Source organism: Squalius cephalus, assembly GCF_949319135.1.
Source record: "Squalius cephalus genome assembly, chromosome: 6".
Classification (NCBI taxonomy): Eukaryota; Metazoa; Chordata; class Actinopteri; order Cypriniformes; family Leuciscidae; genus Squalius; species Squalius cephalus.
The window spans coordinates 15,692,036-15,715,309 of NC_137127.1; the positions used below are offsets into that span (position 1 = coordinate 15,692,036).

Sequence of the window (23,274 nt, forward strand, 5' to 3'; positions counted from 1 at the left end):
TAATCCACTCTTTGTTATCAGCAACATGAAGTGCATTAAACATATGTCAGGCTTTCTCAAACTGGGGTTTGTGTAGGAACTGCAGAGGGTTCAGAAATGGATGAAAAGCTAATAATTAATTACATCTTAAAAATGTTACATTAAAAGAAAATATTTAAAAATAAAACACTTAAGCGCCTAACTAGTGGCTGAATATTACAAGCAATATGCTTTTTTTTTTTTTTTTAGAAAGGAAACTTTTAAATATAAAATTAGGAAGAATTTTTTAAATTAGAAGAATTCTGGAGAATCAGTGAATAATGAATAATAACCATTTTGTGAAAATTAAGTAATGTAATCAATAACAAAGTAACTAGTCTGATTATGAGTATTTTAAAATGTAATATAATTCATTACAAGCATTTCGTTTTAGGAATCTGATTATGTAATCCAGATATACACATATAAACTGTTACTACCAGCACTGTTCACACAGTTTCAAAAAAACATCACTTAGTCTGATTTATGGGGGCATTTTGTGGGGGCACACACATATTCAAATGTTTGGGATCAGAAACTTTTATTTTGATGTATTTGAAAGATGTCTCTGCATTTATTTGATCAAAAATACTGTAAGAACAGTATTGTGAAACATTTTTACAATTTAAAATTAACTTTTTTTATTTTTTTCATAGATTTTAAAATGTAATTTATTCATGTGAAAGCAAAGCTGAATTTTCAGCAGCGATTACTCCAGTGTCACATGAAATCTAGTGTCAGAAATCAATGTGATATGCTGATTTGGTGCTCAAGAAACATTTTGTATTATTATTATGAGGCGTAAACAGTGATTACTTTTTCTATGTATAGAACTCTACACTGCGTCATGCGTTGATGCTATGGGAATGCCTCCAGTATGAGCCGGTGTCTTAAGTATGTGTGCTACATGCTAATCCCGATTGGCCACTAAGAGATGACGACACAGGCAGACTATAAAGGAGCGCCGAAGGAACACGTCGTCAACTTCCTTTTTTCCTAAAGAAAATTGTTTGTTTGTGTGCGTGTAGCGTCTCCAACCAGTTTTCTGTCTGTTTAAAAGTATGGAAGGTTAAAAAAGGTAATAAATCATAATAAATGATAATATAATAAATCATATTAAATACATTATATTAGTAGGATAAGTTCACAATGAAGAAGCTCCGCTCCCGCCTGGCTCTCTTTAGGGGGATGAAAGCCAGGCATCTGGGGATCGCAGATGGCATTGGCTGAGTAGCTTAAGAAGGGCTTCCTTGATCAAGGTGTGGGGATGCCACTGGAACCTCTGCGATAGCTCCGCCGCAGCACAGATCTCACCCTCTGTGCCACCAAGCAGGCAGCTCATTCCATTGCCCGCTCTCTTAAAGCTTTAGTGGCTATGGAGTGCCCTGTGGCTGAACTTTTTTGCTATCAAGGAGCAGGGGAAAATCTTAATGCCCTGGTTTATCCTTCTGGGCTTTTCGGGACCGCTCTCAAGTCAGTGGTTCGAAAGTTCAGAGAGGCGAAAGTTCAGACAGTGGTGTTTGAGGTCGTGCCGAAGTCGTGTTCCTCCAAATCCCCCCTTTGACTCCGTGGCTGGTCCAAGCTGGAGGCAGAGTCAGAAAGAGAGTGTGGCTGCTCGCGATGCGATCTTTGCAAAAGCCGAGGAGAAATATCAGGGATATAATGTTCGAGAATTCTTATGTATGGGTTCAGAAAGAGCGGCAACTAGATTTTTCAATTCTTTATCTGTTGCGTCCCACTGCCCTGGTCGGGCTGTGTCTTTGTTGGAGAGAGTGGGGGTAGTATTTAGGCTCTCTTCCTGCAACCGCATGTGATGTGAAGATGCAGTTTAAGAAGGGAAATTTGTGCCTCACATTCTTTCTGTGGCTCCATCTAGCAGAAGAATATCTTCCCCATGTGTTTAAACTATTCCCTGTTCCTGTGGCCTATTCCTCTTCTGTCGCCCCTCCAGCATGATTGGAGGTGGTGTACTGTGTTGGGTAACCCCCAGGGGATGTCCGTAGTGAGGGATAAACTTGGATTATTAAGGGCCACTTGAGATATATGCACTTTGTTTTTAGTACTGTCTCGCTGGGTTAAATGGGAGCAGTGATGGTCATCCTCAGGTGGGGCAACACTGTAAAACTTTACTGTAAATTTACAGCGAATTTCCTACAGAATTGTACTGTATTTCCATAATACAGTATTAGGCTGTATATTTTACAGAACAGCTGTAAATATACAGCACATTTCTGTTTTCAACCCGATAAATTCGTAATACAGTATCATACTGTAAAAGCACTGCATTGTGGGATTGATTTCTTTCGCGCTCAATTCAGTTCAAATGTGACGCGAGCCGACAGTAGCTACTACAGGCAAACTTGATTTGTCAGCGGGATTCAACTGAACAGAATAATCATTCCTGTTAACAAGATAAACAGTGTCTGCGAATCTGTGAGCAATTTTTAAGCTTTTGTGAGCTTCGGTTCGTGTTTGAAACATTAGTTGTCTGTGACGCAGCAGAAAATGGGCGACATTAATGTTACATGAAGACGGATGGAAGAATTTGTCATCTGAATAACCTGCGCCTGTGACGATTAGTGGGATTTAGAGTTTGAGAAGATGGAAAATTGTTCAACTGAGTGATACGGTAAGCCAATATATTTTGTTTTTTTTTGCGTTCGCATTTCTACATTGTTTTCACAAATGCTTATTTGGTTTGATTTTGCGATCGCGGTTTTCTACCGCGGCCGCGCAAACAATTCACTCTGTTCCACCTGTTTACCAAGTAAGTTAACGTTAACTTCGATATTTCACATAATAGGCAACATATACCATGTTATTTGCATGACCTGCTTTTGATATATATTTTTCGTTTCAGGCTTTGTAATCTGATGACGGTCCAGTGCTAATGTAAGTGCTTTTAAGTAGTGTTACAGTTATAGTCTATGTGGTAAAATAAAATAAAAAATGCTATCAAATGCTGTCAGTTCTGTGATCGTGCTTTTGAATCGTTGTCAGAATTTTCAATTTTGCTAGCATAAAAAAATCCATGTTAATGCTGTTTTCAAATGTAGTATTCCTGATTGCCATGCCATATGTTCCTACAAATTGCCTAACAATTCAAAGAGAAGTTAGACGGTGTTATCCTTCAAGCAGATAAGTAGATGATATTCAGCAAATCTCATTAATCTGTAATATATGTTTTATGTTTTGGTTCTGTTGATCATGGTTGTGCTGTCCTTTTTAAAAATTGTTTCAGGAATTTGCAACGCTGATGTCCAGCAATCTACATTTGCCAGAGAGTCCATGCCTTATTTCCTGGTATGTAAACATTAAAGGTTTAAGTTTAAACCTAAAATGAAAAGCCATCATTTACTCACTCCACTGCAAAATATGTTTTTCTTAATTAGTGTTTTTTTCTTGTTTCCAGTCCAGATATCTAAAATTCTTACATGAAGAAGCATTTAATTGACAAGTAAAAAGTGTCTTGTTTTCTGAAAGAATAAGTAAAAATTTAGTGAGTTTATGCTTAAAACAAGCAAAATAATATGGCAGTGCGTTTTAGTGTTCTTCTAACCCTAATCAATTTTAATTTTTAGGTGAAAATTTTAATTTATAGAACAATGAATAGATAGACAACTACATCGAACCACAGTGGAACCCACAATAGTTATTTTAATTATTAATATTATTTATTAATTCATTTTATTTTGTATTTTTTTCAATTACAGGTCAATCTCTAAGCAACCAGTGCTGGACATTACGTTTGGAAGGTCAAGGTGTGTGTGGAAAGGATCACAGCCTAACTTCATCGCTGGCCTGGCAGCGCTGTTTGCCTCCTCCTATAACTTCAGCTTGCAGTACAGGAAGAGGCAGCACCTTGAGTTTGTTCAGAGGTTAGTCATTAGCATATTTGCCATTCATATAAATATTAGACTGAATTGTGACTTGTCTTGACAGTATTTATTAAGCTGACTGACTACTGGTATGAACAATATGGCCCTGGTTTCCATACTGGGCTTAGCTTAAAGGGTTAGTTCACCCAAAAATGAAAATTATGTCATTAATGACTCACCCTCATGTCACTCCAAACCCGTAAGACCTCCGTTTCTCTTCTGAAGACATCATAAGATATTTTAAATTTATTCCGAGAGGATTTCTGTCCCTCCATTGTAAGTGAATATATACATTTTGGTCCAAAATGAACAAAAACTACGACTTTATTCAACATTGTATTCTCTTCCGGTCTGTTTTTCATCCGCGTTCACGAGTCCACATTTACGCTGCCGACGTGTTATCTGGTGCGTCAATATGGACTCGTGAATGCGGATGGAAAACAGACCGGAAGAGAATACAATGTTGAATAAAGTCGTAGTTTTTGTTCATTTTGGACCAAAATGTATATTCGATGCTTCAAAACATTCTAAATAACCCACTGATGTCACATGGACTACTTTGATGATGTCTTTATTACCTTTATGGACGTGAACAGTGACACGTCCATTGACTTACAATGGAGGGACAGAAAGCTCTCGGAATAAATCTAAAATATCTTAAGATGTCTTCAGAAGAGTTCAGAGGTCTTACGGGTTTGGAGTGACATGAGGGTGAGTCATTAATGACATCATTTTCATTTTTGGGTGAACTAACCCTTTAAGACAGGTCTAGGCCTTAATAAAATTAGGGTATTTAAGCAGCTTTTATAAAAATGTCTAATAAAAAAAAAACATTACTGGTGTGCATCTTGAGACAAAACAGTGGCAGTCACATATTTAAGATATGTCAGTGCAAGTTGTTTTCAGTTGAAGGATTAGTGAAAATTCTATCATTAATTACTCACCCTCATGTTGTTCCAAACCTGTAAGACCTTTGTTAATCTTCAGAACACAAATGAAGATATTTTTGATGAAATCTGAGAGGTTTCTGAACCAGCCATAGACAGAAATGTCTTTGCAATTTTCAAGGCCCAGAAAGGTAGTAAAAACATTGTTTAAATAATCCATGCAACTACAGTGGTGCAACCTGTTTTGTGCACAAAAAAAAGAAAAAAAATAACGACATTATTCAACAATCTCTACTCTTTCACGTCATTCTCCTACGCTGTTGACGTAGTGTAAACAGTGTCAAGTCACCTTCATTTATATAGCGCTTTTAACAATATAGATTGTTTCAAAGCAGCTTTACAGTGATAATAGGAAATTACAGTAACATAGATTGTTTTGGCTTTACAGCAGCTCTAGAATAAAGTTATTAGATCGACTATTTTTGACTGTCAAAATGCAGGCGGACACAGCTTCCGTGAGTTGTTCAAAATCTTTATTTTTGGTAAACTCTGTGTACACAAACAATGTTCTCAATGCTGGAGTTCATGTGTAGAGCCCCTGGTGATACTTCGAGCACAGTTTCATGTTGTGTCGAGCCTCCTTAGTGTTTTAAAAAATAGCGATTTTTAATGCTATCATAGTCCAAGCACTCCCATTCAAAAGGCAATTAGACCGAAAACGAAAACACGGTCAAACTTAAGTGGCGTTTCCATCCTAATTATGCTTTTAAATGAAAGTTTGCCTCTGGTAGATTAACAAAAAGACCCTAGGTTGCATTTTGGCGAGAGTTACCCTTTAATACACTCCGGCCTACTCATCCTCACAAAACAGTGTAGGAGAATGACATGTAAGAGAAGAGGTTATTTTGGGGTTATTTTGCGCACAAAAAGTATTCTCGTCACTTCATAATATTAAGGTTGAACCACTGTAGTTATATGTTCTATTTACCAATGTTTTTACCACCTTTCTGGGCTTTGAGAGTTGCAATGACATTGATGTCAATGGAGGGACAGAAACCTCCCAGATTTCATCAAAAATATCTTAATTTGTGTTCCGAAGACGAACGAAAGTCTTAAGGGTGAGCAATAATGACAGAATTTTCATTTTTGGGTGCAAACATGCATTTTAGTCTGGTAAATGTCATGTTTAACATTATCATGTAGTCATGTATGCAATAAACATTGCAAGGCTTGCAATTAAAGTTAAATTATTTCTGTCACAAAGGTTTGGGCTGGATTCTGGCAATGTGTGCTCTATATAAACAGAGTCTATGGCTGCCTTTCCACTGATACTCTGATGGGACCTGATGAGGGGATGATATTAAAAGTTGTAGAATAAAACTTTAAATCTGGCAACCCCACTTCCAAAAGTTTAGTTAGTTGACAGTGCGCATGTAAACAGACACATTGAGTTGATGTATTTTAACCAGGGCAGAAAAAATATCAGTTATTGATCACAACATCCAACATTGCATTTTTTTTTATGTTGTTCAGTTTTATCCAAACAGATTAGTCGTTAAAACCGATATCTGTTTTTTATTTACACATCTTTTGTGCTGTCTCTCTCTGTCAAAATATATAAACTCAGTCCATAATATTTCATTGTTTTTTTTCCTTTCTTTTCTGCCTTTTAGACGATTTCCTGACATCAATCCTGAACGTGGATCAAAAACAAAGAAAGGACAAGTAACTTCAAACAAAACTGGCCAAGTTGTGCAAAAAAAGAACACTGTAAGCCTACAGGTGTCCTCACTTCTGCGAAAACTTGAAGACTTTGAATGGGATTTCGTTTGCACTTGTATGGACTTCAAAACAGAAACAGCAATTCACTGCCATTATAAAGCTTGGAAGAGCCAGGACATTTTTTAATATATCTCCGATTGTATTCGTCTGAAAGAAGAATGTCATATAGACCTAGGATGACTTGAGGGTGAGTAAATTTGAGCTAATTTAATTTTTTGGGTGAACTATCCCTTTAATTAAGTGCTAAGTGTTACCTGTTTGTTGTTAAGTGTTAAAATTGCATTTTATGTTTAAAAAATTCAGCCAACATGTTCACAGAAGGCAATTTTCTGATCTTTGCTTTTAACCAAAATAAATGTTTTAAAACCCAGAAAATGTTGTTTTCTTTTTCCTAGTGTGACTACTATACAATTTATTGCTGTAGACAAGTTTAATATTGTAAAAGTATGTGGTATATACTGTATTTGGTAATTACAGTGGAGTACTGTAAATGCTTTTTACTGTACTAGTGCTGTAAAAATACAGTATGTGGCTGGCAACCCAGCTGCCAGTATTTTACTGTAAATTTACAGTACAATGTTTTACAGTACAATACTGTAAATGCTGTCTACAGTACTAGTTCTGTAAAAATACAGTATGTGGCTGGAAACCTAGCTGCCAGTATTTTACTGTAAATTTACAGTACAACGTTTTACAGTACAATACTGTAAATGCTGTTTACAGTACTAGTTCTGTAAAAATACAGTATGTGGCTGGCAACCCAGCTGCCAGTATTTTACTGTAAATTTACAGTGAAAAGTTTTACAGTGAAGCATTGGAAACACACGGATTCTAATAAAGCCTATCCTGACCACTGAGGGCAGAGTATCGGCTAGCACCCTTTTTTGGTTAGTTTACCCCTCAGAGCAGGTGCGAGACGTCAAGTGGTGGGACCACAGTAATGGGTTGACCTCCCCCCTGTCGAATACAACAAATACGGTCCACTTAGGTGGTTCTAATTTTGGGAGGGGTTACGATGCTAAGCTCCCAGTCATGAGATTGATGGTGCAGCCTGGCTTAATGGTTGTACTTACACAGCTCATTTGGGCAGGCATTGGTTCAGAATGGCGCAGTGTGTATTTCTTTCCCATAGCGTCAACGCATGATGCAGTGTAGACTTTCACTTTGAAAGGGAATGTATCAGGTTACAAATGTAACTTTGTTTCCCTGAGAAGGGGAACAAGACACTGCGTGTTGATGACGTGTTCCTTGGGCGCCCTTTTATAGTCTTCCGATGCGCCTGTGACGTCATCTCTTGTAGTTGCCAATCGGGTTTGCCATGTAGCACACATGCTTCAGACACCAGCTCAAGCTGGAGGCGTTCCCATAGCATGAACGCATAGAGTTCCCCTTCTCAGAGAACCAAGGTTACAACATCGTAACCTGAGATTTTTTTAAGGATTGTTTGATAAATAGAAACTTCAAAAGAACATTTTAAATATTTTTTGTAACAATGCGAGTATTACTGTCAATTTTGATCAATTTAATGCATCCTAGAATGTTAATTTCTTAAAAAATATTGTACAGATATTGAACAACAAATATGTATGCATTTCTAGCCATTTACCTTGATTATCTTCATGCATCTCTGTGAAATGCAAACCATTTGTTTAATAAAAAAACAGTAAAAAAAAAACCAAAAAAAACAATACTAAACCCAGAGGTAGTAATGATAAACTTTTATTGTGAATATATTGTATTTGCACAAGAATTACACATTTGTTAACTTTACAAACATTTTTGTTTTATTTTGTTGAACAACATTATTGTACAAATGTATACAAAATTGTTTCAGGCGTGTCAGTTTCCACAAAAGAATATATATATATATATAGTTGTAAGCACAACCAAGTGAGGTGGGCGGGGCTTTGGAGGCACATACCACGCCCTTCCCCACCATTGAACACACAAATCAAAGAGTGACTTTGATACACACTCAGGAAAAGAAGCACAACCTCAGAGAAAACTTTCCGGCACACTGAGCACCAACACCAGTAAATACGTTCAGTAGCACAGACACAAGGTAGCCCTATGTGACAGCAGAGCAGCTGAGAGCAGCATTCAGAAAACATTATAATAGGTACACACAACCGATTCCTCTTTACATGAGGGGGGCATGTCTATACACGTCTAACATTTCATGCGAGGGTCGAAATGTCAAAGAGCATTGCGGGAGCACCGTGCAAACCTGAACACACTTCAATTGTCTATCCCCTCTTATGTAAAGTGGAATGTTTTTTTTATTAAAAAAGATTTTCAAAAATTTTTGGATTCATGATTTGGACTTTGGAGTGTCTGGTTTTTTAATGGATCCACAATACAGACTTAAAAATAAAGGTTATTGGCATCAATGGTTCCCTTCATGGAACCTTTTCCATTTCATTTAAGCTTCTTTTTAGTGGAAAAAGTTTCTTTAGATTTTTTAAATGTTCTTAAACACTAAGAAAAAAAAAAAGAACTGTTCACTGAAAGGTTCTTTGGGGAACCAAAAATGGTTCTTCTACATTTTGGAACCTTTATTTTTAAGAGTGAACCAAATCTTCCTTTTGTAATATTAAAAGTTAAAAAATTCAGCTTCTTGAACTCTACCATGATGGAGAACATATGAAAACACTTTTTTTTGCAGCAAGCCAATAAAATTCCCATATGAATGCTACTTTTAAGTAATTCGCTCTTCTTGACTAACCATGTAGGCACTGCCAGATTTTGAGTTTTTAGTTTTAACATAATCATGTCATTAACCTGTTTCATGTTTTGCGGACGTTCTTCATCGGACAAGGCATGGGATCAATTTGCGTTCAAACGGCCGATGCAGGGTTTGTGTATATTTCACTGGCGTTTTAAACACGGTGTAGTTTGTAAAGAGGGGAGTTAGTTTAGCTCTCTTGGATCAAATCACATCTCGCAACGTCGTTTGGTGAGGTATTTAAATGTACTATGGCCTCCACCTCAGGCCTGAGATGAGAAATCCAGACCCCGAAAAGCCTCCGAGGGGTCCAAAACGTCTGTAATGATTCATAAATGCACTGCATATTTAGGTCTGTAACTCAATGCTACATCAGTGAAGACAGAAAGAAAAATTAATCTCATTCCGAAGGAAAAAGTCTGACGTGGACTCAGGTGCGAGCGATATTTCGTGGTCATCCAGTAAACTAAACACACACTTTATTTCAGATCTATCTCGTGCGTTTTATAATATTTCATTCTCATTTGGCAGTCACCACAACATTAAATCTTCCGCCTTTAAATTCAGTTGCACTTAATATTATCACTGTAGAATTACGTCACTTTAACAGCCTCCTCATCATAAAGGCTACAACAAAGAAATAAAAAAATCCATTTAAGCTCCATAGTCTAATAAAGCCATCATAATTTATTTTTTTGCATAAATAAAAAGCCAAACAACTCATGCAAACACTGATTGTATGTTTATATTTTAAAATAGACGTCAAATGTTAGAACACCTCTGAAACGAAGAGAGAAGCGTGTTATTTTATTCCTGGATACTTGGCCTTTGGATTAGGATGGATACGTATTTCATTTTTCATAGCTTTAGGCATTGCCGTTGATGTGTCGTCTTCTTCCAGAACATTCAAAAGGAACACATGGAAATGTTCCCCATTGGCAATAGTTTTGATTGATATCACCTAATCTCATACATGGACTTTCTATCATAAAGCTAAATAAATAAATAAAATAAACATACATTCAACCATCTTAAACGCACATTTCTCTAGGGTTTAACATTTTTATAACCTGTCATGTGCTGTGTTTTCGCATAGTGGTTCAACATGTGGATGTAATATCTGACACGCTTGTGATATCATGTCTGTCATGCTGGAACAAAATCTGACAGATGAAGTATCTGGATGACATACAGTAAAACACGCAATCGTTTGATAGCAGGGGCCCAGAAGACAGGATGGGGAGGGTAACAAAGCACATTTAACATGCTCTGGACCCTTGGACGCGAGCGTGTGACTTCTGACACAACAAAAAAAGGATTCGGTACACTGTTCAGTCTTTTAGAGCAGTCTGCATTTCGCATCAGATGATGCACTGCTCAAGTGTGGTTTGATCGCGCAAATCTTGAATCTTTCCGTAGCGAATCATGACATTCAACATGGCACTTTTTCTCCAATGATTATATCAGATGCTTACAGTTTTGTCAATCTTTAAAGATAAAATTATCTGGTGATCTCAGAGAAGTTTAAAATTAGCAACAGAATAACTATAAGCCAAAAGACCTAGCAAAAAGAACAATAAAATTTGCACAAATAAAAAAAAAAAATCACACTGGGTTAATCTCACAAAAACGGCAAAGAAATTTCCAGGTCATATACCATCCCATACTAATAATAAAAAAATAAAATATTTTCTGTATAAATTTAACGTAAGATTTTTTTTGTGACTATCATAAATAGATTCTCGATTTCATACTAAATTCTCGCTACTTATTCTCATTAATAATGCAAAATACAAAACACCATAATATTTATAAATAATATTAAAATTATATATTAAATTAAAATGTGTGTGTATATATACACACACTCTATGTATATACTTATTTATTTTTGGGGGGGAGGGAGGGGGGTGAAATGTGACCTAAAAATTTCTTCAAGAGATTTCCCCTACTGCACATAGCAAAGAAATCAAAGAACATAAAACAAGAAAAACAGCCCTCTATGGGCCTAAAGGGCTTGAGTGTGACATCACTGACCTACTACTGGTGCAAAGCTCACTTCGAGCTGAATTCATAATGAGCTCCAGAGCTGAACAGTCTTTCCTGTACCGTTAAACCCTGCTTCAGATCCAGGCTGGTGCCGGGAGCCGTCTCTGAGCACATTGTTTACACATTATTTAAGCCTGTTTGTGGCACTAAACATTTTTGCATGAATCATTTTTGTGATCATAATGTGGCTCTGTTGCGAGGTAAAAAATAAAAAATAAAAATAAAAATAAGAGCATATAACTGTCTCTTGTGTTTGACTGTGTTGTCGTTTCTGGTTGGTCTGAGAAAGGACAGAATTTGGCAGTGAGTTGATGAGCCGTGTCAGTTTAACAGTAGAGTTCTGTATCTGCGTTAGTCAAATTGTTTTGCGTTGACTAACGGACAATCTAAGATTGTACAGTCGAAATGTGTGGTTATTTTGTGGTCATGTGGTCTGTATAGTAAGCAGTTCAGTCAGTTTTTTTTTTTCTTTCTAGTCTGTAGTTTTGCTCTGGTCAGGACGAATATGTTCTGGTTCCAGTAAGCAGCCAGAGTAGAAGGAGCTGAAGAGTCAACATCATCCAGAGAGACGGACTCAAACTGCAGCCTCCACCACAGTCAGTCGCGTCCTCCTGCGGTCAATACAGAGATGTTAGGGACTTCTACCTCACACAAACATAAGAACACACTATAGTCGGGTAATTTCAGTTCAGATGGTTAAGGGTTTCTAACTGAGTCTTGAAACATGGCATCTGGTTTGTTGCTGGTTCAAGGTGGTCTAACAACTTTAACCAGTGTTGTTATTGGTAACTAAAACTAAAATGATTAAAAACTATTTTAGTTCATTGAAATAACACTGAAATAAAATTTTATATGAATACTACATGAAAAACTTATATATGCATATATATATACATAATTTTTATTAGAAATGTTAGAGATGTTGCCTTGGCACCCAACTGAAATATGTTAAGCTTATGTTAAAGTACTAAAATTACTACAACTAAAACTGAAATAAAAATAAAGGAAAGCTAAATAGAAATACTATTAATAATAAAAATAATACTAATAATAAAAAATAAAAAATAAAAAAATGTTAACAAAACCCATAGTAAAGTGAAAATATGAAACTAAAAGCTGAATAAAAATAATGATAAATACGGTAACAGTATATAAATAATATTAAAACAACACTATCTTTTACAAGAATATCATTAGTTGAGAGCCCAGGTAATCAACCACTAAGAACATTTTTAACCAGTTAATAACCAAAAATGACCAGCTTGGTCCAGTGTTATTTGAGTATCATAAGTTATGTTTCCATCCACCTATTTTATGCGCAGTTTGGGATATTGGGATATAAAAAAAAACAAAGACGCTGGATGGAAAAGACAATATGCGTGTAAATTCTAAAAATATGCATAAAAAGCTTTATCTGATAAGGTGGCATGCACATAAATTATGATGGAAACATGTTTACTGAATGCCCTTGATGCGCAAACAAAAAACTTGCCTCAACAGTGGATGTGATTGGATAACTGGACAGACTAGCTGACCAATTTAATTGCACAGTATCTCAAATGTTGGTTTAATCAATCTGAGATGCCTGAGCAAAAGTCTGTCATCAAAATGATTTGGTATAATGACCTCCCAGAGGTGTCTCACATGATTGCTTTCCCAAACACAAGGCATCTGAACGCAAGTCATTTATGATAAAAAGATCCACAGCTTCCCAGATTGCAGCAACTTTCATTTTTATTACAGATATTTTGCTCCAATTTCCCAGGAAGTGACAATTTTGTTATCTAGAACACATGGGATGGATGTTTTATGCAATATTCCAATTTTACGTATTAGTTAAATGTGCAACTTTGGATGGAAACATAGCCATTGAGATACTTTTATAGTTATATAATATATATATATATATATATATATTACATGTTGAATTATTATTATTTTCTTATTGTGGTAACACTTTATTTTAAAGTGTCCTTGTTACACGTTACATGCAGTTACTGCAGTAATAAGTATAACTTGTGCATAATGACATGCAACTAACCCTAAATCAATCCAAAGCCAAACCTAACCCTATATAAAGTTCATGCAGTTAATTATTATTGCTCAGTACTTAAATGTATAATTACACTGTAACACAGACACCTTATAAAAAGTGTAACCATTATTGTTTTTAATATATATATATAGTTATTATTCATTTGTAGTTCAGTTTTAGTTATTTTAGTACATCAAGTTAAAAATGAGAAATGTTGCTTTAACAACTTTCTGAAATAAAATAAGTTTACATTTTAATACTTTAATTAATTTCAGTTACCATTTGTTTTATTTCAAGTAACAATTATTTTATGGTTTTAGTTGACTATAATAACCCTAGTTTGGAAGAGCTCGAAACCAAGTAAATCCTAGAACCGTAAAGCATTCAACTCAATCAAAACACACAGTCTACTGTATGTGTAATGAAAAGTGAATATCAAAACATGTTTTGAGAACTGAGGAAGGAATGAATCAAATCAATGGCACGCATGCAAAAAGTCCTGCTGTAGAAATAATGAACAACTCTGACTGATGTTCTTCTGAAACAAGGCTTGCATGCTATACTGTGCACGGAGGGCGTGCCAATGAAAGTCCTGGGATACCCCAGGTTTGAGAGACATAGGGGCGTATTATCAATGCTACTGTCAAAAGGACGGAAACACATCTGGAGCTTCCTATGTTTATTCCACAGAAAATCTCTCAGGGAACTAGCTGAAAATGCACTTCCTACTTTCACAGCAGGAGGAAAGCAGTGGTATCCTGCCTAAAAGTCCATATTGAGGCACTGAGTAAACAATATAGGGCATTTTAACCCGTATATGATAAGCCAGGGTTTCTCAAACTCAGTCCTGGAGGGCCACTGTCCTGCACAGTTTAGCTCCAACCCTGATCAAACACACCTGAGCAAGCTAATCAATGTCTTCAGGATCACTAGAAACTCACAGCTAGGTGTGTTTGATCAGGGTTGGAGCTAAAACTGTGCAGGACAGTGGCCCTCCAGGACCGAGGTTGAGAAACCCTGTGATAAGCAGATATTAGCGAAAGTCTAGCAATGCTACAATTAAATTGGGGTGGAGAACATAAAGACATTTTTGCCACACTGTTTTAATGAGGAAACAGCAAACCGAGATGAAACTGACCATCAAACACAAAGCAGAAGCAGCAGCAAAATGATGGATGGGTAATAGGTCAAAGAAGAGGAGCCACTGATTGGACAAAAAGGCTCCTCCTAGCAGTGACAGGCATGATGAGCAGCCAATGAGCATTCAACGTGCAAACAAAAAGGAAATTAACGTTAGCTTAAAAAAAGGAGAGAAACAAAAAACAAGTAGTAAATGATGAAGATGAATTTTTGGTTTAAACATACGTCTACGTTGTTGTCGAAGCAGACGTCCGGTCCTTTCCTGTACCGAGGGTTCTGGGCCAGCACACATGGGTCAGGACCAGTAGCTGAAACAAATCTATAAGGACAATAGCTGGAACTTCAAAACAAATGTAATTATCTCAATCTTAAGGCTCCGATATACTCACGGCAAAGTTCTTTTTCAGTCTTCACTTAGAGATAAATAGAAGTTCGAAATAAATGAGCAGCGGTATACTATGAACGAAGACGTTGGGAAACAATGCATAAATGTAAGGATACAGGGCTGTTCGGCTTGTCTCAGTGGTTTGGGATCGCAGGAGAGACATGAACTCTTTGCATCAGAGATTAAAAACACCAAATTTGTGTTAGGGAGCTTCTCCGCCCGGTACATTCTTAAAAAAAAAATAGATAACAGAAAAGTGATTAAGACACAAACACAGTTCCCACAGGAACAGCTTATATTGTAAGACGGGTATCATGGTTTATACATCTTTAAACTAAGAAGACATTTGCCTAAGCGAGACCACCCATGTATGACATTTAACGGAAGGAACAGTAAACATAAACAAGCAGGTATAAAAGGCGGTACGCGCACTCAAAACATTACGCACAAGTCAGCATAAGCTCTTTGTCAGGAATCAATTATACACGTCTTACATATCCAAAACCGTCCCCACATGTGTGGAAGTCTTTAGTGAGTGTAACAGGAGATGAGTGTATTATATTGGAAATCTGCGTCGGTTGGCAGCTTGTTACGTACTGTCATCACCGAACGAGTTTCAGCCATGACTTTTCTTTATAGCATTCTCTTGTTCTCTTTTACGGCTCCCCCCCTCCCCTTAAAACAGAGTGACACAGGTTTTTGCACCGGCCTGTGCACATGTAAACGTATATATAGGGATGTGTGCGTTAAAGCTCTGTGTTACACATCACCTGCTCTCTCAGTAATCACAGGCTGTTTACTGCTACCCAGCATGCTCAGCGGTGCATAACGAGCCTCAGATCATAGCGCCCATCGTGGTCACACTCACACAAACACACATGCCAACACACACACACGGAGAGCTTGATGATCACAGAGAAGCACGGAGTCCTAAAGTTCAGTGGCTCACATCTGTCTGCCCTCTGAGGAATGCTTTATTCATGAGAGCATGAGAGGTTATAAGAGCACAGAGGAGTGTTTCAGGTGGGTTTATGTGGTCTCCATGAAAAACATCCTGTGAGAAACTGTAGCGGTGTTTCAAAACCTAGTGAGCTGCATACCTGGACAGCATTTTAAAGGCATAGTTCACCCAAAAATGAACATTCTGTCATAATCTTCTCACTTTCAGGTTGCATCAAATGCGTATGACTTTCTTCTGGCAAGACACAAAATAAGACATTTTGAAGAATTGTTTTTTTAACTGTTTTTGTCCACATAATGAAAGTCACATTGACTTTCATTATATGGACAAAAAGAGTTGAAGTATATATTCTTGATATATAGTTTTTTGTGCATCAAAGAAAGTCACACACACACACACACACACACACTGGATTTGACAAAATTGCTTGATTCTGTAATTTATCTATAACCAAATCCAGAATATACACTACCATTCAAAAAAAAAAATTTTTTTTCTTTGATGCATTAAAAATATATTAGAAAAGATTTCTATTAGAAATAAATACAGTTCTTTTGAATTTTCTATCCATGAAAGAATGCTGAAAATTGTAACAAGATTTAAAAAGTATTAAGCAGCACAACTGTTTTCAACACTGATAATAATAAGACATATTTCCTGAGCAGCAAATCAGCATATTAGAATGATTTCTGAAGGATCATGTGACACTGAAGACTGGAGTAATGATGCTGAAAATTCAGCTTTGCAATCATAGGGATAAATTACATTTTAAAATATAGTAAAATATTTTAAGCAGTTATTTTAAATAATTATAATATTTTTATAATAATAGTAATAATATTTTCACAGTATTACTATTTTACTGTATTTTTGGTCAGACTTTAAAACATTTTTAAATTGTACTGATCCCACTTTTGAATGGTAGTTTCACAAAAGTAGCATTTATTGCAGTCTTTATTTGGTGGAATATAATTATCATCGAAGCGCAACAAATAAAATATTGTATTTTAGTACAAACATTATTGTGCACCAGGCAAATAACACTGAAAACATTATATGGATATATTTTCAGTTTACAATTTCAGTGTTTGAATTTTGGGTTTTGATGTAAAAACAGTATTCTGTAGGAAAAACTGAAATACACATACAGTATTATTCTAAATCTAATTGTCATTTTTGTGAATTAATGAACCCAACACTTATTTTATTTAAAAGGGAATCATTCATTATTGACATTAAATGATCAGATCTACTGAACTTCTTGCAGTTCGCCAGTCGGTTGAAGCTGTATTTGTTGCCTAAGGTGTTAATTCAGGATCGATAAAACAGGACCAGAAAATGGTACTGTACTGAAAGCCAAAATTTCAATATTGATCCAACCCTAGAGTCTATGTAGGCAGTAGACAGTACGGCAGCACACTAGGTTTCAAAACAGAGGCATTATATAACCTCTGAGGAGAGTTTGTTGTCCAAAAAGATCTGTAGGGCTGAGAGAGGACAAGCAGACCTCAGATAACTAATGCAAAAATCTGAAGAAATATGACTTTAATAATGGAAAAAAGTATAATTTGCTGTAGTCTCCTTGATGTTCTGTTTAAGCCATCCTTATGCTGGCAATTCCAGCAATTCTCTCATCAGTACATGCGTTCCTTTAGACTGATCTGGTGTTGATGTCTCTCTGAGCGAGATTGAATTACATATGCCGAAGCTCAGGTCTTGAGCTCCTGAGCTCTCACAAATGGATTTCTCTTTATGGCTCTTGTTAAACTTTACATGTCTAAAGTAGTTAACATGGAAGAAAAACTATCGTACGCAGAGTCACACGTGGGGCTCGTAAAAAAGGCGTAGAGTTTCTGTCAGGCCGAGCGCCCCCACCCACCCCAACACGTTCTGCTTTAGCGGTGTTACATTAAACAGCACGGCCGGCGGGATTTACAGCCGGCTGTACGTCGGATGGATCTGGAGAACGAGGGGACGGAGAGGAAAAGAGAAGGAAAGCTGAGCTGCTCGATCCTTGGAGGGATGACTTACCGGGATGAGCAATTATCCAGGAAGAGACAGGAAGATAGCGCTGACATCATCTGCACATGCTCACACGCACTCCCACACGCACACGGATGGAGGGAATGCGGATGGATTTATGCACGTACAAAAATAAAAACAGTCCTCACCTGGAGCAGTTTCCACAGTCCATAGCTCCAGAGAAAGATTTGTTCTCGTTCTCAAAGAAATACTGAGTCTGTTCGGTGATACAGCTCTCTTTGGAGAACGCATCCGCGAGGTCATCCTCCGAGTATGCTGAAAACACACAAACGCACCATCCGCATACTGTAAATATCAAAACGCATGAGGATCAACAGCCTACTTATCAAGAACACTCATAAAGTCAATTTTGGATGCTTGTTCGATTTAATTGCATCAATTCATTTTGACTCAATTGAATTGCATGTAATCAATTTACATTTGTACAATCGAAGTTCACTTAATCCATGCGTTTTAACTTGTGATGGAAAAGTTTTATGTAATGGCTTTAGAAGGGGTCAAAAGGGTATTTCAACATGGAATGTTAAGAAAAGTGCAGACCAAGGGGCCATTCAGACAGAAAGCGTTTTTCCATCCCAAAGCGCTATTTTTCCGTTGTTTTTCTATGTAAACACGCTAGACGTGAAAAATGCGGTGCTCAAGTTAAAATCAGTTAAAATTAATCAGTTAAAAAAGTTTAAAAAATCAGCCTAAATTACATCATCAGGAAGAGATAGTTTTTAGAAAAAGACCAAATTATTATTATCATATGATTATGATTTCATTAGTATTGAATTGCTTATAATAATATAATGTAAGGCTGCACAATTTGAGGGAACAAAATAATTGTTACTTAAAATGTGACTTTTTAAGTTACATGATATATATATATACACTCACCTAAAGGATTATTAGGAACACCTGTTCAATTTCTCATTAATGCAATTATCTAATCAACCAATCACATGGCAGTTGCTTCAATGCATTTAGGGGTGTGGTCCTGGTCAAGACAATCTCCTGAACTCCAAACTGAATGTCAGAATGGGAAAGAAAGGTGATTTAAGCAATTTTGAGCGTGGCATGGTTGTTGGTGCCAGACGGGCCGGTCTGAGTATTTCACAATCTGCTCAGTTACTGGGATTTTCACGCACAACCATTTCTAGGGTTTACAAAGAATGGTGTGAAAAGGGAAAAACATCCAGTATGCGGCAGTCCTGTGGGCGAAAATGCCTTGTTGATGCTAGAGGTCAGAGGAGAATGGGCCGACTGATTCAAGCTGATAGAAGAGCAACTTTGACTGAAATAACCACTCGTTACAACCAAGGTATGCAGCAAAGCATTTGTGAAGCCACAACACGCACAACCTTGAGGCGGATGGGCTACAACAGCAGAAGACCCCACCGGGTACCACTCATCTCCACTACAAATAGGAAAAAGAGGCTACAATTTGCACGAGCTCACCAAAATTGGACAGTTGAAGACTGGAAAAATATTGCCTGGTCTGATGAGTCTCGATTTCTGTTGAGACATTCAGATGGTAGAGTCAGAATTTGGCGTAAACAGAATGAGAACATGGATCCATCATGCCTTGTTACCACTGTGCAGGCTGGTGGTGGTGGTGTAATGGTGTGGGGGATGTTTTCTTGGCACACTTTAGGCCCCTTAGTGCCAATTGGGCATCGTTTAAATGCCACGGCCTACCTGAGCATTGTTTCTGACCATGTCCATCTCTTTATGACCACCATGTACCCATCCTCTGATGGCTACTTCCAGCAGGATAATGCACCATGTCACAAAGCTCGAATCATTTCAAATTGGTTTCTTGAACATGACAATGAGTTCACTGTACTAAAATGGCCCCCACAGTCACCAGATCTCAACCCAATAGAGCATCTTTGGGATGTGGTGGAACTGGTGCCCTGGATGTGCATCCCACAAATCTCCATCAACTGCAAGATGCTATCCTATCAATATGGGCCAACATTTCTAAAGAATGCTTTCAGCACCTTGTTGAATCAATGCCACGTAGAATTAAGGCAGTTCTGAAGGCGAAAGGGGGTCAAACACAGTATTAGTATGGTGTTCCTAATAATCCTTTAGGTGAGTGTATATGTATAAAAACACTACATTGATGGATGATTTGTGTGTATATACTGTATATTGTCATTTTTTTAAACATTGAGTAGTGTTATATTCTGCTGAACCACAGTTACTTTTTCAATGCATTCTACTAGACAAAACTAAATAAATGTAAGTTTGTAAAACAAGACTAGAATAATTTAAAGATTTCTCTTACAATATCAAAAGTTCCTCGAATGCAGAAAGATGAGCCAGAATTCCATCACTTAAACACTTAACATACCTGTGCCCATGACATTTGGGAGAGTCAGACTGAGGAGAAGCTGCTGCAAAATTGACCTAAGAGGGAGACAGTGACAAACAAATGTGAATATCCACCTCTCACTTCTATCCTTCATCTGTCTATTTTTCAGCATGCAGTGTCTATTTCTTCTTACCAGACCGCAGTGGAGGCCCACCAGCCTACAGTTAGCATATCTGCTATCGTTGGCTGCCAAAAACAAACACACAAATATAGATGCGGCAGTTAATACAGACACAATCAAAAAATTTGACTTTCAGTAAGTCCCTACAGTACATGATGGTTTTTGAAAGAAATTGACAATATAAAGTTCTTTACCACGTATATAGAACGGGGTCCTGCAGCAGCTTTAGTTTCTCTCTCTGGGTCACAGACGGACTGGTAGTCGTAGGTTTTATTAAAGGAGAACAGCGAAGAGTTGACTAGAGTGATCATCAAAACCGGGTCCACTTCACCAAAGAACTGACCAATCTGTAAATCAGAGTGAACATACGAAAAAGACTCCTTTAGGTGACTGTTAACATATAGTATTGCTGGAGCTGGCATTAAAATAGCAAAAAGACTCAATTAGCCTTGTAAATATATTCTACCTGCGTGATATAATCATCCTGATTGGACATGAGCAGAAAGCCGCCATCATCCAGAATCACACAGTCCACTTGCTGAGGAGTAAAAACAGCCATTCATCAGAAAGCGAGAGTGAAAGCAGCTTTAGATAAGTGACTACAGAGGTCAGAGCAGCATGAAGCAGTCAGCACCCTACCTTATCATTCCTGAGGCACCCGCAGATCTCATCCTTGCACTGCGGAGAGGAAATTATGTGAGGAGAGAACTGAGAATTCATGAAACAAGCCTTTAACAACGACTATTGGAGCGAGTCAATTCATCTCCGCTCTCAGGCGGCAATATCAGCCCATCTAGAGAGGCTGCGTTTGTGACTAAACAGCTTCCACATGTGCCGATAAAGAAAAGGGGTCATTTCTGCTTACATTTTTCTTGGTGGTAGCGTTTATGAAGCTGTTCATCCAGGCCGACACGTTGAGTTTGACTCCCACCACTGTATGATAACATAAAACACATCTGTGATGAAATCTTATTCATGTCAGGACGAAAAAAGAAGATAAAATGTAGATGATGAGAAGGAGCTATGTCAGGGTCAGACCTTGATGAGCACAAAGCTCTGAAATGAATTAATTAGTCACAACATTTGCTAGTCATCAGTGACAAATCATAAAAACACAAACAAAATTATTTTTGCAAGAACTACCAAATTTTGTTAAAAACCACATACTGGTGACTTTACTGTTTTTATGACAAACCTTTTTACTATCAGTGGAAATCCTTGATAATTCAGTATAAACAGATCTATTAAAACAAAATGTTGTAAGATTTTACACTTACTTTTTATTTATTTAACTTTTTATTTTACACTTACTTTTTATTTAAAAGAAAACAATCACACTAGCGTTCAAAGGTTTAGGGCCTGAAAGATTTTTTTTTTTTAAGTGCTTTATGCTTACCAAGGCTGCATTTATTTGGTCAAAAATACAGTAAAAACAGTGATGAAAACTGTTATGCTGCTTAATATTTTGATGAAAACCGAAAAAAAAAAAGAAATAATTTGTTACACTGTCACGTTTGACCATTTTAACACATCCTTGTTGAATAAAAGTATTCATTCATTCATTCATTCATTCATTCATTCATTCATTCATTCATTCATTCCTTCATCAATCAATCATACTGACTGCAAACTTCTGAACGGTAGCGTAATTGAATTTTAAGAGTTCACCAGCAGGTTTGAGTTTTGTTCCATTAATGTCCAAGTCCACTGCTTTACTGACAAGGATACCGGACTCATAACCAGACTCTCTGCTCTCTGTTTCAAGGGAAAAGATGACACAAATGCAGAACAATAAATTGCATTTACCAAAAAGGTTGGATTGACTCTCTGCTTCATTTAACTAATCCGAACAAGCATGGTTTTAGTATCTAAATGCTGTTGATGCAATTCATCTGGTAACACCTGCCAAGGTAGACATGCTACATCTGATACCCAAATGTTTGAGAGAGATCTGTAAGGGTTTCAGTCTGCTTTCACCATTAGCTTAAATGGTAAAACCTCCCATAAACACAAGGACCAGGCGTTCCCCTGGGGTTGTGTCTTGGCGCATGGGTGCTTCTCGACCGTGTGTGTATTAGTCCTGCAGACCACACGTGCGTGAATGTGAGGTAGTCTCATTGAATGGTAATCCCCAAGTAATATAGACTTACTCGACCTTGGCAAGAGATCTGTAGGTGCGCATTTCGATTAGATCAACAGCTGTCTTAGTAAAGCAGAGTGCCAAAGAGAGCATGCATCTATCCAAAAGTTATAGAGTGGACATGTACTGTAAGTGTGCGTGTTTCTTACTGTTGATGTATGGGGCAGTGAAGATGTATATGTCATTGTCCAGATTCCTTTTGTAAAAACTTGAGTCATAGGTCTCAGAGTTTTCACCCCATTCTTCCCCAGCACTGAGAAAGAGACAAAGGCAAGAGGAAGACCCAACTTAAGAAGCATTTCAAACAAAACGCAGAATCAATCATTTCAATAATGAACAATAGCAATATGTAATGATTGAACTCAAGAATGCATAACCCAAAAATCCTACATGAATGCAAAAAGCGAATGACTCAATGGTTTTTATTAAAAGGCATTCTGTTATAATCCTTATAGTCGGTGTAATAAAATCATAAAAAATAAAAGATAAAAAATATTTTAAAAAGTTGACTTGAATTTGTTTGTTTCAATTCCCATGAATAAATTCAATATAACTAATTATAACTGTAACTAACATGCAAATTACATTGCTGAGGCTCACATACAAGATCTATATGAGGAACTCATGGAATATCAAGGAATTCATTTTTTTTTAACTAAACAATTAAACATTTATTTTATAAAAAATAATAGGTCAATTATAAATAGAATAAATAATATCAAGTCAATGAAACTATGGATTCTAGGGT

General features: G+C 37.0%; 1 protein-coding gene and 1 long non-coding RNA gene across 4 annotated transcripts in view; one reads left to right on the forward strand and one right to left on the reverse strand.

Moving 5' to 3' along the window:
- The first annotated feature begins 2,189 nt into the window (after positions 1–2,189).
- Positions 2,190–3,156, forward strand: LOC307160474. The gene is made up of 3 exons (XR_013821551.1): positions 2,190–2,647; positions 2,879–2,910; positions 3,075–3,156. It is a non-coding gene; the product is annotated as an uncharacterized lncRNA (long non-coding RNA).
- An 8,603-nt stretch (positions 3,157–11,759) lies between these two features.
- Positions 11,760–23,274, reverse strand: part of LOC307160298 (voltage-dependent calcium channel subunit alpha-2/delta-1) — a 112,088-nt gene continuing 100,573 nt past the window's right edge. For 2 of the 3 annotated variants that reach the window (XM_079874272.1, XM_079874270.1), the window contains 12 exons: positions 22,676–22,779; positions 22,055–22,141; positions 21,252–21,319; positions 21,026–21,064; positions 20,853–20,924; positions 20,581–20,733; positions 20,399–20,451; positions 20,245–20,300; positions 18,032–18,158; positions 15,016–15,128; positions 14,740–14,822; positions 11,760–11,950 (listed from right to left, as the gene is read on the reverse strand). In XM_079874272.1, coding sequence (XP_079730398.1) covers positions 11,834–11,950; positions 14,740–14,822; positions 15,016–15,128; positions 18,032–18,158; positions 20,245–20,300; positions 20,399–20,451; positions 20,581–20,733; positions 20,853–20,924; positions 21,026–21,064; positions 21,252–21,319; positions 22,055–22,141; positions 22,676–22,779 — 1,072 coding nt within the window. In that variant the 3' untranslated portion in view covers positions 11,760–11,833. Of the gene's footprint in view, positions 11,951–14,512; positions 14,602–14,739; positions 14,823–15,015; positions 15,129–18,031; positions 18,159–20,244; positions 20,301–20,398; positions 20,452–20,580; positions 20,734–20,852; positions 20,925–21,025; positions 21,065–21,251; positions 21,320–22,054; positions 22,142–22,675; positions 22,780–23,274 lie in introns of all 3 variants that reach the window. The other variant, XM_079874271.1, reaches the window with a different exon arrangement.